The 16565-nt window shown below is 37.7% G+C and overlaps 1 protein-coding gene across 2 annotated transcripts in view; it reads right to left on the bottom strand.

Moving 5' to 3' along the window:
- LOC144636697 (uncharacterized) overlaps positions 1–14289 on the bottom strand; it is a 29334-nt gene extending 15045 nt beyond the window's left edge. Inside the window, exons 1-10 of one of the 2 annotated variants that reach the window (XM_078495883.1) lie at positions 14176–14289; positions 13055–13144; positions 12497–12582; positions 9516–9978; positions 7114–8067; positions 6123–6542; positions 4553–4827; positions 3744–3851; positions 3151–3193; positions 1097–1206 (exon numbers count right to left, since the gene is read on the bottom strand). In XM_078495883.1, the coding sequence (XP_078352009.1) occupies positions 1097–1206; positions 3151–3193; positions 3744–3851; positions 4553–4827; positions 6123–6542; positions 7114–8067; positions 9516–9978; positions 12497–12582; positions 13055–13144; positions 14176–14263 (2637 nt within the window). In that variant the 5' untranslated portion in view covers positions 14264–14289. Of the gene's footprint in view, positions 1–1096; positions 1207–3150; positions 3194–3743; positions 3852–4552; positions 4828–6122; positions 6543–7113; positions 8251–9515; positions 9979–12496; positions 12583–13054; positions 13145–14175 lie in introns of both variants that reach the window. The other variant, XM_078495882.1, reaches the window with a different exon arrangement.
- Positions 14290–16565: the final 2276 nt, after the last annotated feature.

A 16565-nucleotide genomic window follows, 5' to 3' on the forward strand; every position in this document is an offset into this window, starting at 1 on the left:
TTACATGATTTTACTCTAAAGAGCGTTAACTTGGTTTATGAGGCGATCCTTGGAGGGGGCATCTATTAGACACGGCATTTATAAGAGAGGGGCGTTAAATACAAACCTTACACCTCAGGGGGAGCATTTATTAGATACGAGGCGTTTATTTAAGAGTGGCCGTTTATTAGATCATTTACGGTACATGTGATTTCTTGAACATTTTTTATAAGGGCATCGTGAACATGTTCCATGCAAAGTACATTTATTTATTAATCATTAATAATTGTTTGCAAGGTGCACTACTTCAAGTTGTCAGAAATTTCACCCTCTTTCATTTTTTTAGCTTCTTGTAATATGTAAGGAACCATGTTCATTTTTTCACTCCGATGAACATGGACAGAGGCAATTAAAAATATAGTGAACAATTATTCTAAAGATTTCCAGATCTGATGAATCTTGGACAAATAATTTTCATAATTTAACATAGTATTACATGCAAAGTCATTGTTTTCCAGCAAATGATAATTGGTTCCAGAAAATATCCATACCCCCCTCAAAGGATGTGATATGCCCTATGAGCCCCCCCCCCCCCACCACCCTCTGGAAATTCCAATTTAGCTTCATACATTGCTTTAAAGTTTTGGGTCTTTGGGATTTAATTTTTATTAAATCACCTCTTTGTAAGCATTGTTTCTCTCCATATTGAATATATGGAACAAAACCATGTCTATAAAGAGGTGATCTATATGTCTTTGAAGAGCCATTGTTTGCCAGTACATGAAAATAAGATGAAGAATAACAAAAAGGATTAAAACAATTTAGATCACATCTTTGTAAGCATTATTTCTCTCCATATTGAATATATGGAACAGAACCATGCTTTTAAAGAGGTGATCTATATATGAAGAGCCATTGGTTGCCAGTACATGAAAATAAAATGAAGAATAACAAAAAGGATTATCACCTCTTTGTAAGCATTATTTCTCTCCATATTGATATAATAATTATGGAAAGAAATAAGAGGTGATCATTATGTATAGCCACTGTTTACCAGCACATGAAAATAAGATGATGAAGAAGAAAAATAGTATTAATTAAAAACAATTTAAATCACCTCTTTGTAAGCATTATTCTGCGCCATGTCAGCCTTCACTTTTTCAGCCTCTGCTGACTTAACTTCCTCTTCTAAGATGCGAACTCTTGCCTCATAGCTTCTTAACACATCTAAAGAAAAGTGAAAATAAGTTAAGACACACATGTACATGTTTAGTGAATTACTAAAAAGAGAAAGGGTTTTAAACCAATTTCTTTAAAAAAAAATTGGTCACAGATACCAACTTGGGTTTGCGTTTCAGTTGCAGTTTGTAGGCAGCTCTACACGAGCACAATTTTAATGTAAACAACAAAAACGATTGATGATAATCACAAAGTCACAATACCTCAGACAGGGATCGATGTTTTTTTCACAAACAATTTCCCAGGCCTCCAAAACTCACATTAACCCTTTCACTCCCAAGATCTTAATAGCATTTCTCCTTACTGTCTGCCATACATTTCTTATAATGTTAGTTAAGAGGATTCTTGTGTTAATTGATTTTAACAGTTTTCCAGAACTTTCCAGGTCCAGGTGTCTTTTTCCAGGACTTTCCAGTCCTGGAATGTGCCACAATTAGATTCCAGGACTCCCCAGGTTTTCCAGGACCCGTAAAAACCCTGCCCAGAAATGTATCTTGGGATTTACTCATTCTCGTCCCTATAGCCCTTTCCTTTTTCTTGGCCGACTTGGCACGAGAAAATGGAGGGCTCTGGGGACACAGGATTTTTGAATTAATTCGAATTTTTTTGATTGGTTGTTTGGAACAAAGAATTCCTAAGCGGAAGTCGAAAACATAACAACTCTCTCATACATTCTTTTGAAATGTCATGACTGCATACATGAAGACCAGAAGTCCTAGAATCTAGGACTGGACATCCTGTGTCCCCAGAGCCCTTCGTTTTCTCGTGCCAAGGTCCAGCCACTAAGAGAAATGAAAGGGCTATGGGGACATGTACAAGAATGGGATTGATCATCCCAGAGTCTAGTCACAGCGTATGAGTTCAAAAAAATATTTGGAAAAGTTGCAACATCACTCTTGATCAGTTCATGTGTTCTATTAGAATTAAGGACGGTGCCTACTAATAACAAAGTATTTTTGCCCGGCCGATGACTATACAAGAAATGTAGATGTTACCAAGGGCTACTAAAATTCAAAAAGAAAATTGGGGGTAGCCACGCAAATTTTCGAGATAATTAGGTTTGAAATCTGGAGAAAAGTGCTGACGTGGCATTTTAAAATAAAGTAAAACTAAATACAATTTCCTTGCAAATTCTATTTGAAATTGGTTTTTCATGAACAAAATCAACATTAAATATAACAATCTTTAAACTAACTAACAAAAAATGTCTTCGAAACTGCGTTATCCACGTTTTTATTAACAAAATAATTGCGTTTGAACCATTTTGACCCTAGCAGCTCTCACTTGCACGGCCAGAAAATCGGCCTAATTTTTTTTTTCACTTAATGAAAAAATTAACATGTGCTCTACAGATTTACCACTTACATTTTATAAAATAAAAAGTGGGGGTCACCACGCGTTTTTAAAAGTTATACCAGTTGTTATCAGGTTCTATGAAATCGCTTTTGGGGTCTGTTACAGTTTTCCTGTCCCCTCCCTAGCGAGTTGAATATTTGCATCTCGCGCGTGCACTACGCCATTTGTCACGGTTAGCAGTTTGCGGGTAACGTTTTAGCGCCTAGCGATTTGTTTTTAACTGTTAATGTGAGCCATTTTCAGTGGTTAGCGGTCAATGGTTACTGATATGTTGCTTTTCCGCTGTTTCTGGCTTAGGATATGTCCATAAACTGGATTTCGTCGCAGAGAAAACTTTCTTGATTTTTAGTCGCGCGCTTGTTCGCGTAGTCGAATTCGTCATTTTGAGCGAGCAAATTAATTAAAAGCGCGCGCGCCCAGTCTGATCGATGCATTGCGTGATGCGCAGAACAAGTGCGCAGTAGCAATAGGAGGCACCGTCCTTAAGTCCGGGAATTTGGTGCCGCTATAAGCTGATGATTTTGTTATTCTTGTTATCTGTCTGCTCGATTATGTATTGCGGAATGCTACACTTACCATGGGGGCTAGGTCCCTGAGCACCATGCCGCATCCTTCCAAACTGCCAAAATGAATACAAAGTGTCATAGAATTACACTTAAGAAAAATTCAGAGATATATAGCAGGTGTTGACAATGCCTTATTCTAAAGTGCTATATTTCACTCAGAATGGTTGCAATCACTGTAAATAACTAAGCCTGTTTGGAGTCTTTATGAGCAAAGTTCTTGATCCATTCGACTGCTGATAATTAATTCCAGTTTCTGTTGTCTGTCTTTCTTTTGTGACAGCACTTTATATTTCAGACAAAATAATATCCAGAGAAACATGTCAGTACAGCTTGGTGTATTCAAAGCTTTTCTTGGAAGTACCAGTACAGTTGAATCAAATTTTCTGGAGCCTTCAAGGGACAGAAAATATTGGTTTGACAAAATGTGAGTTGGAAAAAATCAGGCGGGAAAATTAATTGTGAATACATGTAGTATTCGAATGAGTAAAGCCAATCCATGGGGAACGACTTTTGGTTCGAGTTATTGGGAAGTTGGAGAAATCCAGGTTTTCACTGTCAGTAGTAATTTAAACAACAAAGAATAACAAGTTAAGTGACACTTACAGTAAGTGACCAGAAGAAATAAAGGAATCCAAGTGTACCACACAGGAATGTTATAAACAGAATAGCAGGGTGAACCTCAGCAAGATCATTACACATCTGAATGAACAACTGAAAAAAAAAAAAATAACAGCAACAAATTTCAGTTAAACCGGGCATAAGGAATGCAAGCAAATTCAACCCGTTTTTTGTCACAAACTGCTGCCAAGTTTTGCTTCCAACTTTTGTTTCCAAGTTTTGCTTCCCATTTGCACATTGTTAGTGAATTACATGTATGCCAGATTTGATAAGTTAAACTTCTAACTTGACACCAAGGTGTAGGTGAAATAAAAAACAAAAGAAATCACGTTGAGGCCTAGGGATCTGCCTATTGTAAAACATAGCTTTTGATACAAGAGCGAGTTGAATGCCACCTCTGAAGTCTTTGTGTCGAATTGAGTGGCTTACAAGCAAACCATAAAACTCTTTGAAATTATCATTGCTTATTGAAAACTCAAATTTGGAAACTAAACACTTTGAAAGTTTTTAAATAATATTATTAAAAAAGATCGACCTTGGCTTCTGGAATGTTTTAAAATTCGCTAATACACTAAGCTTCACTTGGCAACTCTAGCACATTGCTAGAGATTCAATTCAACTTGACAAACCAAAAACAATAGCTCCACATGCAAATTGAACTTGTCACTCAATCAAAGCGAGCTCTGTTAACAAGCACTGTCAATGAAATGCTCTAATTACATTTTTGTTCAAGGTTTACATGCTAGTGTGATAATGTTATTTACAAATTAAATCATTTCAACTCTAAAACCTACCCCATCTAATCCAACATATGACAGCAAGTTTCTGGTCGTATTCTTTGCCACAGGCCAGTAGGAGAAGACATAATTCACCACAGTTTCGTGGAAGTTGCGAAATGCCCTCATGAAGGTCGCATATCCACTCAGGGTTTCATTCACTTGTGCAGTGTCATTTTCCTTAACATTTTTAAACTGTGTTTCACCAAGAACAACTTTTGAATTCAAACCACTTTCCACTTTTTGGAATCGTGAGGCCAGTGATATTATGTCAGGTTTTGCACGACAAAATCCTGCAAAAGAATAAATTAATTAAAAATTTTATTGCCTTAACAAATTAATGGTACCGGTAGATACATGTACATGTATAAATTATGTTACTGACATGGGTATTTATGCTCTACTCTATTAATCTTTCTTGGTGCTGCAATCCTGGTCCACGAAGCACAGCCAATTTTTTTTACAGGGAATTCTTTCTTAAAGTGCTACTACGATCAAATTTTCGATTTCCATTTTTTTACATTTTCGTGTACAAGAAGACTTTCTTACTTACCTTGCCAATTTTCAATCCATTACGAACATCAGAAGTCGTTTTATTTTAACGTTTATTTCCGATAATTTACGGCCGCCATTAAAAAACCTTGTTCCAAGGCTTGGTTGCGAATAGGGAGAAAATGACGTCAGACTCTAAATACCTCACGGGTTGAAATTATAATAACAATCAGCATAGAACATTGCACGAAAAATAAGCCCAAAGTTTTTGTTGCTTTTCGCGTGATTTTCACTACATATTGTTATTATAATTTCAACCCGTGAGGTATTTGGAGCCTTTGACGTCATTTTCTCCCTATTCGCAACCAAGCCTTGGAACAAGGTTGATTAATGGCGGCCGTAAATTATCGGAAATAAACATTAAAATAAAACGACTTCTGATGTTCGTAATGGATTGAAAATTGGAAAGGTAAGTAAGAAAGTCTTCTTGTACACGAAAATGTAAAAAAATGGAAATCGAAAATTTGATCGTAGCAGCACTTTAACAGACACCTCTATAATAAGAACAGGGCTGCAAATAACAGTCAAACAATGGACACTGGCCGACCACAATTTGCCACTGTCCCATGAAATTCCAACTGTGGTCGGACAGAATGTCCGGACAACTTATTATATATAATAATTTATTATTGATTAGTGACTTGAAGTGGGGGGGCTTAAGAGACTCTTTTCTTAGAAAGTCTTTATTTTTTCGGAAAAAGTGGCCGTCCCTGCCACAGAAGGGATTTGCCTTATGACCCCCCCCCCCTCCACCCCTCTGGAAATTCCAATTAATTTAAGCTTCATACATTGCTTTATAGTTTTGGGTCTTGTATCCACCCCCCTCTTCCTCCTTTCCAGAATTTTCAATCCCTTCTGTGTGTGTGTGTGTGTGTGTGTGTGGGGGGGGGGGGGGGGTATGGAAATTTTCTGGAACCACACAATGTAAATTAGTAGACATAGTACAATGTTGAACTACTTGGTTGACATTTTATGTACATGTACATTGACTACGAGAAAACTAATTACAACAATTTTGTTGGATATGCATTCTAACCTTCAGCACACTGGGCTTTATCTGTAGGCATTGAATCTTTTTTCACATCCAAATGCTCTGTTTTAACTTCACCATCAGTTGCATGGCTAGTTTTTACATCTACGCTGCTCAAGCCTTTATCCTCCACTTCCGATGTTGTTGTTGTAGTTGTTGTATCTGCCAGCGTTGGTGTTGCTTTAATTTCCTCCCTCTCCTTCGTGTGCCTACCAATCGGTTCTTTTACATCGGTTGTGGTTTCCTGAGAAGACTCGTCAGGAGTGGTTTCAGCTTTGGTGTCTGTTTCCTTTACTGCCGGTTCTTCTTTAGCAGCAGTGCTATGTGTTCCTGGTACAGCCATAGTTGTGCTGCCTCCTGTACTGCCAGCTTTTGTAGCAGAAACACTCACTGTTCGCCTCGCTGTTGTTTGAGTTGTGGCTTTAGCTGTGTCAGTAGTGTGAAAAGTAATAATAACTACATAAGAGCGGTTTTCCCTTGAGTGTCAAAAGTAATTCGCGTTTGCATTGATTTTGCATTAGTACGCTTAGTGATTGGTTTGATTGGCCACTTTCTCAGCTAATTAGAAGTAAACCAAAACCAATTGTGTCTAATCGCTTGCGCACGTTTTCCCACACTTCATGGCAGCTACACGTATTTGCTTCGAGTTTTGATTGGTTTACTCAATTGTCTGTGTTCTTTGTGATCAGCTAGAGCTATTACTTTGGTTTTGGTTGTACAACACTCAATTGAAACTGCTCTTTCTGGTAGTTTGTATCCTTGTCTGGCATATTTATTTTTTATATGATTGTTGTGGTTTAAATTATCTTAGTTTGGTTTAATTTTTTTCAAACTGGTTTGATTTCTTTTTTTTCATTGTCTTATATTTATTTTTATAATTCTGTAACAAAGTGAAATAAAAGCCAATTGACTGGTTACTTGCTTGAAAAAATTAAACCACAACATATAGTAGTATCTAGCCCTTTAGAATCAAGTGTTTCAAGATTCATGTACCAACCTTGATCTTGTGTTGTTTTGTCTTGTTTAGAAGACTGTGAAACAGTGGTCGCTGCCTTGCTAGATTTACCTCTAGTCTGCTTGGTAGGCTTATTTCCCTTCTGTTCTTTCCGTTGTCTTTCTTTCTTGCTAACTCGATACTCTTCGGCCATTTTTTCAAAGTTCTGCCTCTCCTCATTCAACAATTCCAGCTTTCTTTTCAAAGCAGCCTCTTCCTCGGCCATCTTTCGATCAAAGGCACCTTTCAATTTCATATGTTCATCGTCTTCCTCATCTTTGCTAGTTTTTCCTTTCTCCTGAGTTAATTTAACTTTTTCTTCAACCGTCCCTCCATTATCCAGCACCTTGTCATTACGATGTATCACTTTCCCTGTAGAGTCCTGAGCCACTTCCTTGTTCCCTTTAGCATCAGTTTGCTTCTTCAAAGACTCTTCTCTCTCCTTTTGAACCTTTTCTTTGCGTGCCCTCTCTGCCTCCCTCTTTTTATTTTCCTCTATTTGTCTGTGCTGCTGTTTCAGTGACTCCAGCCGTATTTGCCTGGCTTCCTCCTCTCTCTTTTGCCTCTCCTCTTCCGCAGCCTTTTTTTCCTTTTCCAACTTAAGCTTCCTTGTCTGCTCTTCCATTTCTCGCTTCTTCTCTTCGGCAGCCCTTTTTTCCTTCTCCAATGCAAGCTTTTTTTCTTGTTCTTCTATTCGCTTCTTCTCTTCTGCGACTCTTTCCTTCTCCAATGCGAGTCGTCTTCTTTCCTCTTCAACTGCTTGCTTCTCCTCCTCTGCAGCTCTCTCTTCCTCCTCCTTCTTTGCCTGCTCTTCTGCTCTTTCTTTGGCATCTTGTTCCTCCTTCTCCTCTTTTCTCTTCTCACTAGGATCTTCAACCTCTTCTACATCTGATGTACCTTCTTCTTTCACAGGTTTGCTTTTTACTCGCAGATGCTCCAAATCCTCATCTGAAAGCACTGTTGCATCATCCTCATGTTCTTCCTTATTTAAGTTTGTTTCTTCTGAACCGTGTGCTGTTCTCGACTCATCCTGCCCAGAATCTTGACTGGTATTATTTTGAAGAGTTTCTTCTTCAACTGAAGCTTTACTGTTTTCCTCTGCCTTGACTGAATCTTCCTCAACGTGATCGTTTGTGGTATCTAATTGGAATGAAAAATAAGAAAAAAAGGCTTTGAAATACCTTACTATCTTTTATTCTAACTGTGTACATATTTACACATGACTGTAGTTTTATTTATTCCTATTGTAGTTTAAATTTATCTTTATTCACAATTTTTTTCAATCCAGTTTGATTTTTTATTTCATTATCTTTATCTGAAACAAAGGGAAATACTGTAATGATCAATCTGGTTTGAAAAATTAAACCAAAGATAAACTTAGACAACAACATTTTCTAACAGACCCCACAATATTTTTTTCAATCACAGTTAAAAATATTTCATGTGGTTATCATGAATTCTCTGGATTGGTTGTCACCTTCAGTTTGATCCTCTTCAAAATAAGTCAAACTGTAGGTGATGATCAATCCAGGAATGGATTTTCAAGATTACTGGATGAAATTGCAGGGAATGAAGCAAATGATAAAATATGTATCTATGAGGCCTTCTAAGGGGGGTAGCCGTGTCGCAATGTCGCATGTTTCTGAGAACCCATGCCGCCTAGCTAACAGCGTTAAATGTCGCTGTAGTTTTTTACCCCACTGTTTTGCAGTCGCTTCGTGTTGCTGTCGCATTTCAGTGCTGTATGTCGCCTTTCGCTTTCAAAATGTTCCATGTCGCCAGTTTTCAGGGTCATGTCGCTTGTCGCTTTTACCCCTTGGAAGGCCTCATCAAATACAGGTGATGCAAAATTTATTGGATTGACCCTATCATTGGGTTTATTCTCAGACAAGTTAATATCACTTTTTTCATAAATTGTACAAATTCTCTGGATTGATTTTCACCTCCAGTTTAATCCTCTTAAAGCATCAAACTGGACATGAAAATCAATCCAGAAATGTATTTTAGAGTCACTGGATGAAACCTTAGAGCCGGAATGAAGCAAATAATACGTACAGTAGTTTCTTTTCTCAACAGTTTGTGCAGAATTCACATGACAAAGGATGTAAATTCTGCTCAAAGTGTGAGAAAAGGATTTACAGGCTTTTTAATGGAGATAATGCAGTCGCATTCGCAGTCGCAGTCGGATTTGTATTTAATTAATGCAGATAATGCAAAAATTGGACTGATTCCCCTCACTGTTAAATATTAACAGTAATGGTCCAAAGGATGGCGTTCCAGAAACGATAATTTTCATGAATACCATCCCCTAAATCATCACTAATAGTAAAATCCTCACAGGAAAGATTTTTATATTTGCAAGCAAAATTTACAAGAAATGGCATACATGTATGTTCTGTTCTCACCTTCACTTGCTTCAGGAAGGCCCTCTTTAGTATCTTCTTCCAATGGTCTTTCAGACTGTATATCATTAACAAAAGTAGTTCGTGCTGAATGCACATTCTCCGTAATTGATTTCATAAATACTGGTGTTGAAAAAATTGGCTTATCACCCTTGTCGTTACTTCTTGTCTCCTCTGGCTTATCGCCTTCAGTATGGTCCTCTTGAGATGGTTCTCCAGAATTGGCGTTTTGGGTTTCTTGGTCTGTACTTTGACCAGAATTAACAAAATTGGGCTTATCACCCTCCGCAAGAGCGTCTTCTGGATCGTCATCTCTTGCTTGTTCCTCTGTGGGTGGATCAGAGTCACTGTCCTCTGACAGAAAATCCTGCTCATCCTCTTCATAAAGAGGGGCAGCTAATTCAGAGAGCACTTGTGAAAAAAATCCTGGACTTCCCTTGCTTTCTGCATCTTCTGCAGATTGGGACTGCAAAAAAAAATTATACGATTCTTTGTTACAACATTAAATTACTTTAAGCAGTTCCTTTATGGGATCAGATGGCTATATCTCCTGGTAAAATGCCTTGGTAAAGACACTTCTTAAAACAATTTGAAATTATGAATTTCTTTGTCATGAGTTCAAATAAAATGTATTCTAGGAGGTTTGTTTTTAGAATAAAACAAACTAACTCACAAATTGGTTTTCGGGTTCAATTAATTTTGCTTTACACTGTATACCAGCTATACAATGGGGACAAAAGTGTTGGGATACTCCTCTTCAAGTCAAAAGAGCACCTTGAAAAAATTTCACCCCTTTTAATATCCCTTTTATTAATATTACCCCCTTCCCCTGAAAAAATACATGTATGTTGGATTTGCTATACTTCTGCAAGTCCTGCTTGGTTTCTGTATAACATTGAAAAGAGAGGAGGGTGCAGTTTACAGGCTACATTAGATTTTAAGAGGAATTATAATGGAAATTATATTTACCAGTAAGCCAGCACTCATTTCAACCAACTCTCTCAACAATTTGTGTCACCCATTGTATAGGTTGAAAACAAATAATTTTAATTTAACTGCACCCGTTATCAGAACCAACAAGACAAAACAAACCAATCACTACAGGGATGTAACAGTAGCTATGAAAATGCTAAAACAGCTCATCAACAAGCCCAGCTGGCTTTTCTGGCCTTGGCAGCACTAGACGTTTACCTAAGCTGAAGTCTTTGTTTTCATGTGAAATTTCAGCCAGATTTAAGTTCTATTTCACCCAGTTGAATTAGCCGGCAGCTGACCCTTAGCAACATTACCGTACCCAAATTCGCAAGTAGCCAATCAGAAGCGCGATCTACTGTCCTGATATCCTACGATATCAAGTCACTGACCTGATATGCCACCATATCACGGTCACTTTGAATTAAAGTAGTGTTTCCGTACTATGAATTGAAAAGAGGTTTTACCAATAAAACAGAAAGGAGTATTTTAAATTAGCTGGTGCTTACCGGTCGTAAAATGAGAAAAACTTTCCCGCCAAAACTAAACTTGAGCGCGCTCGCCAATTGCGCGATGTTTGCCAACGAGTACTGACACATTCACACTGAAACAATGGAGTCGGAGTTTCCAAATTTTTCGCTGAATTTGAATTTTGAAAATTTAGGGAATGAAACTCCAACCAAACGAGTAAAAAAATGTGAGAAGAGGACTTGATGAAAGTGTTGAAGACCAAAAAAGTATCAATACAAGCAGGTCAACACATTTTGCACTACGTGTCTGGCAAGCATGGCTTCAACAGAGTGAACAATATCACCGGATTTTTGGCTGAATTTGGGTACGGTAAATACCTAATAGTACCTTTTTGGTACGCTTCGGCGGCATATCAGGCTCGTTTGGTCTCGCCATGGGTATTTTGGCGAGACTGCGTCTCGCCAAAATACGAACCATGGCTCGACCAAACTCGCCTGATATGCCGCCGAAGCGTACCAAAAAGGTACGATTAGGTATAAAAACTGCACAAGAACTTACAAAGAATACATACTAGTTATGCAACGCTTTCGAGTGGTATACTATGGAATATCCCACGAGTCACTTGTATTTTCTCGGTATACACACGAGTCTTTAGGCGAGTGTGTATACCAAGAAAATACAAGTGACAAGTTGGATATTCCATAGTATACTACGAGAAAGTGTTGTGTAACTATTTTATACCATGCCATAGAAAATACGCTTACTAAATTTCGTTGAGAATACAATCACAGCACACGATGGAAAGGTTGGGTTGAATACCGCCGAATATACAACGGCTTTCCTGTATTCTGATTGACTGTATTTTCAATGGTATGGTATAAAAACTCATCCACAATCCAAAAATGACTGGATTAAATATTTTTTTGTTACACTTACATGTACATAAAAGGATTTGTCTTGGCTGAAAATCAAAACAGGTTTAACAAACACAATGTGCAGTTCCAGACAATATCCATATCCACTGCATGGAAGGTCATTGGAATTTCTGAAGGGGTAAAGGGTTTCAAATCCCAAAATTTTAAAGGAAAGGAAAGTATGGGTGAAAACTGGAATTTCCAGGGGGGAAGGGGATTCAAACTTTTTTAGCTAAAACAGGGTTTGTACTCTTTTGAGCTTTTGAAATTCCATGACTTTCCGTGACCTTTTCCATGACTTTTCAAAGTTTTACATGACCTTATTTTTCCTTGGAAGATTTTCAAAAATTATCTCAATTTCGGGTACTTTTTTACCCTTTTCTTCACAAAAAAATAACCTGCCTAATTTATTTTGTACAATCAATACCATTTTCCATGACTTTCCATGACCCACACTCAAATTCTATGACTTTCCATGCCTGGAAAATAAAATTCTAAAATTCCATGACTTTCCAGGTTTTCCATGACCTGTACAAACCCTGTTAAAACTCTTCCATGGGAGGTGTAAGGATATTTTCTGGAACAACACAATACAAAGTAAATTAAAGAAAAAAATATTTGTGATACCTTATCCTCTGAATTATCTTCACTGTTGTCATCAGCTAATGGTTCTTCTACATGCTGATGGTCTTCGGCTCCCTTAACACTTTTCTCTGTTAAAAAAGCAAGCAAAATTTTTAGTTCAGTTATAGATTGGTATCCCTAACAATTTACTTTCTAAAATAGAAAGAGACGGTTTTCTGTAGGGGTTCATAAACTGTTTATGGTATCTGTTTACAGGGATGTAGCTAAAGAAAACACTAAGCTGGCTCATTAACAAACCCAGCTGGAGTTTTATGTCTTGATAGCTCAAAACATTTACCCAAAATTTTGCTTTCATGGGAAATTTTAGCCAAATTTAATTGTAAGTTCTAGTTCAGCTGGTAAAAATAACAGGCGGCCGCACCCTTTAGGTACATCCCTGCATTTCAAACTGCTTTTCTTTTGCTTTCTCATCCCTTCGCTTGGTGTGGGTTCAGCAGTTCAAATGGATTTGTACTTAAGGAACCTTTTCCCATTCATGACAGACCTGTGACTTATGTAGTTATATTGTACACTATACTTCCAGAATGCACATACATGTACCTTTTGTAGAAACGCTGTTCTCTACAGCGTTTTTAAAATAGGTGCCCGGCTCAAAGGCCGGGCTCAAGTTCTCATTTATACTATCCTTTGCTGAAAACAAGAAGAAATGTAGGGCACTGTTAGCTGAAATTTTAAAGAATTAAAATACATGTCCCAAGATGCTTGTCTGTCATTTCGGTTTGTTTGTCTGAGTCTTGTCTGAGTCGTGACATCACTCACGCGCTTCACTATTATTTATTTTAAAAATAAATAAATTGTATACAGTAATGATAGTCTTGTCAGCAGGGCTCACATATAATTTCTAACTTTCAACGTTTTCCAACTTTTGCCCCAGCACTTCCTGGCTTTCGAGCCGGGCACTTATTTTAAAAACGCACAACGCTTTAGAAATAAGAACCAGGCTCGAAAACCAGGCTTACCAGTAAATAACAACACCTACAACTAGAGACATACATGTAGCCTCACAGGTGTTATGGTTTATCAGTTTAACAGAGAACACTGCTGCACCATATCAAAATGGGAAGGCAGGGATTTCCAAAATTCCATCTCTCACAGTTCCTATGGCCCTCTTCCAATTGTGACTTAATATTCCCACCCAGACCTTACAACCCAAAAGTTTTGTGTAAAGGGCGCTTCATTCATGATCATTCGTCAACATTGTTCGCTTGAATTTTTGATCGTCTCAGACAATCGAAATCGCAAGCGACTCCAAATGAAACCCATGAGCTTATTTTGCGCCAGCTAATTTATAATACGTGGCGCAACGATAAACAAGATTTAGAAGCATAAATTTGACAAGGGGAGAACTTGCTATGGAACAATTGATCGCCGGCAAAATTTCCTGTTCGAGTCCAGACAACCTAGTGTGTGAATCATCCGTAAAATACACAACAAAGACTGTGATAAAGATTTCTGAATTTTCCCACGACAAAGGGTCAGTTTTCTAAAGACAGAATTCACAGATTTTTTTTCAGTCGTGGTAATAAACATCTGAAGACATTTTTGGTCAAACACATGAACACTTTGCGCGAGTCCGAGCGGAACGAATGAAAAAGTTTTCCCCCAAAAAAACATCCTCTTCAAAAATGTATTTGTTGCGAAAAGATGCTAAAGTGACTCACCTTCGTGATCTGGCACTCCGTCGGAAGTTACTGCTTTAAAACTTACGAAAAGTAATAAAAATGTTAGCACTACCAACTTGTCCGCCATCTTTGAAGCAGCATTTTCCCAAACTGCGCGTGCTCGTGATTGTTACGTAGCTGACGTGTCGCTTTCAGGAGAATTTCACTGGGGAGGGGTAATCTGTCGCTATTGTCAAAAACCCCGAAAAGGCGAGATTGCCACCCAAGAAAGGTTTTTGGACAGTCTAAAAACAAAGTTATATGATTATTAAGTGTTTTTAGTCAGAAATTGAATGTAAATGGTTTAAAAAAATAAATCTGATTACTCGAAAAATTCCCTACCCTACCCCCGGTGTGGAAAGTTGCTTAATTTGATGCCATAGAAACGCAGTTAGCCTCTGTGGGAATGTTATCGCAAGTGTTTCTGGGCTTTGGTAGGTTGCGGGGATTTACTCCAGAGATTCACTAGCACTAATTAAGATGGTTTTCGCCGAACATTCGAGCAATACAGGCAAAAATAAAGTTACCAAAGAGATCGCATAGCATGGTAACAGTTTGAGTAAAGCTAACAAAAACCTACCAAAACTAAAGCTCTCAAGTATTCACGCCAGTTTAAACAAAATGGCGCGCCGTTTTAAACATTTTTACGAGTTTTGACTTTTATTTTTTCGGGAACTCTTTAGAGTTTAAAGGGACTATTTCACGGATTTTAACAGATTTTTGAACAGCCCAAATTAAAAGAACTTGGCTGCGGATGGATCGGATGGAAATGGATTGCAATTTGAAAATGTAGCCAACGTTTTCAAGTTGTTTCCGCGCCTTCAAAAAAAATCGATATTTGTAGCCGAAGGTTGATTTCTATTCCCAAGACAACCTGATTTTCATGGGTAAAGTTGCCTACGTACCACTTTTTTCAGAACAGTTTAGACCAAAAAATCCGCGCGAAATCGTCGTGACATAGTCCCTTTAATCACGGGGTATAATAAACTAAGACAAAATGAAGAGAAGTAAGTTAGAAGTTATCAGTTAGGAGAGAATCGGACGTCGGTGCAAAAAGGGAGGCGCACACTCTCCCCACCCCCCCCTCGTGTTTCGCTCTCGCTTCTCTTGCCTTCTTTTACGCTGAAAAACATAGATAGGTTGTGAACAGTCTAAAGCCAGGGAGCGTTATTCACAGACTTTTTACCATGTGTATTTTTTTTTTCACGCTTTAATAACGAAAAAATAATTTACATCAGATTTCCATACAAACACTTCACTAAGTTGTGGCATCATTTTGCAATCAAGGCAGAATAAATGGGAACGCGCGTGTTTGGGGATTTAAAGTTTTATTTGTTTTTCGCTTCATTCCAGAAACTCTCTTCCTCCACGTTTATTTTGCATGTTTTTTTTTTCAAAAATGTAATACTGACGTGCTTGTAATTATTGATTAAAATATTCATAACTTTCGATGTTAGGGACGATTCCCTGCTAAGAACCTGTCTAAGTTTTATTCAGGATGCCTGAAGGTGTCACGCATCAGTTTGTTTCATTCTTTGCCACCCTTTCTTAGAATGTACGCCGACGCATTATCAGACCCTCCCAGATATTTTGTCGAGCTTGTTAACTAGTTTTATCATCCATCTTACGCAAAGTTTTCACCAGGAGCAGATCAAGGTACTGTATTAAGCTTAAGTTATGTTTTGTTAAGATAAATTAGCAGAAAAAATTGACTTTTTCTTAAGTCTGTAGCATATTGTTTAAGAGTTTTGACTGAGTTAATTGACTGATCATACATTTATTTTGTTTACACGAGTCTGTTTTCGCAATCGGCGTTCTTGCTGATCAATGTTCTTTCATTCTTGCTGTATGTCAGTACTGAGTTCTTAGAAGATAACGTTCTAAGACTACTTTGATCATGTTTGGCGAAAATAACTTGATTAACTTGAAAAAGACGACTAAGCTCACAATCAACAAAAACTGAGTGGTATGCGAGTTCAGAAATGCTTTTCACTGTCCATATTTAATAACATTGCATCGACCTCGCTAGTTTTGGCAAGAATACAGACAGAATACAGACTTATAAAGTTGGCAAACTCCTGATGGCAAACAAAGAACAAAGTTAATTTGAACAAGATAAAGGAAAGCTCTTTATCTCTTTTATCGAACGGGCAGCAAGTTTTCGCTTACCGAAGCACTTTCACTTTCATATAATTAAAATGCAGTATAACAAAAAGTGACTGTCGAATTCAGAGTGTTGATTTGAACAAGCTTGGATAGATTGAACTGAAGAACATCAACTTCGCCACCAAATCATCCATGTTTAACTTTTGTAGTATTTCTGGATAATGCATATTGATTTGTTCACTAGTTAAGCGAGAATTAAAAAAAAAAGATGCGTATCAATTCAA

This window comes from Oculina patagonica, chromosome 13 (genome assembly GCF_052425735.1).
Source record: "Oculina patagonica isolate OP01 chromosome 13, crgOcupat, whole genome shotgun sequence".
NCBI classification, from domain to species: Eukaryota; Metazoa; Cnidaria; class Anthozoa; order Scleractinia; family Oculinidae; genus Oculina; species Oculina patagonica.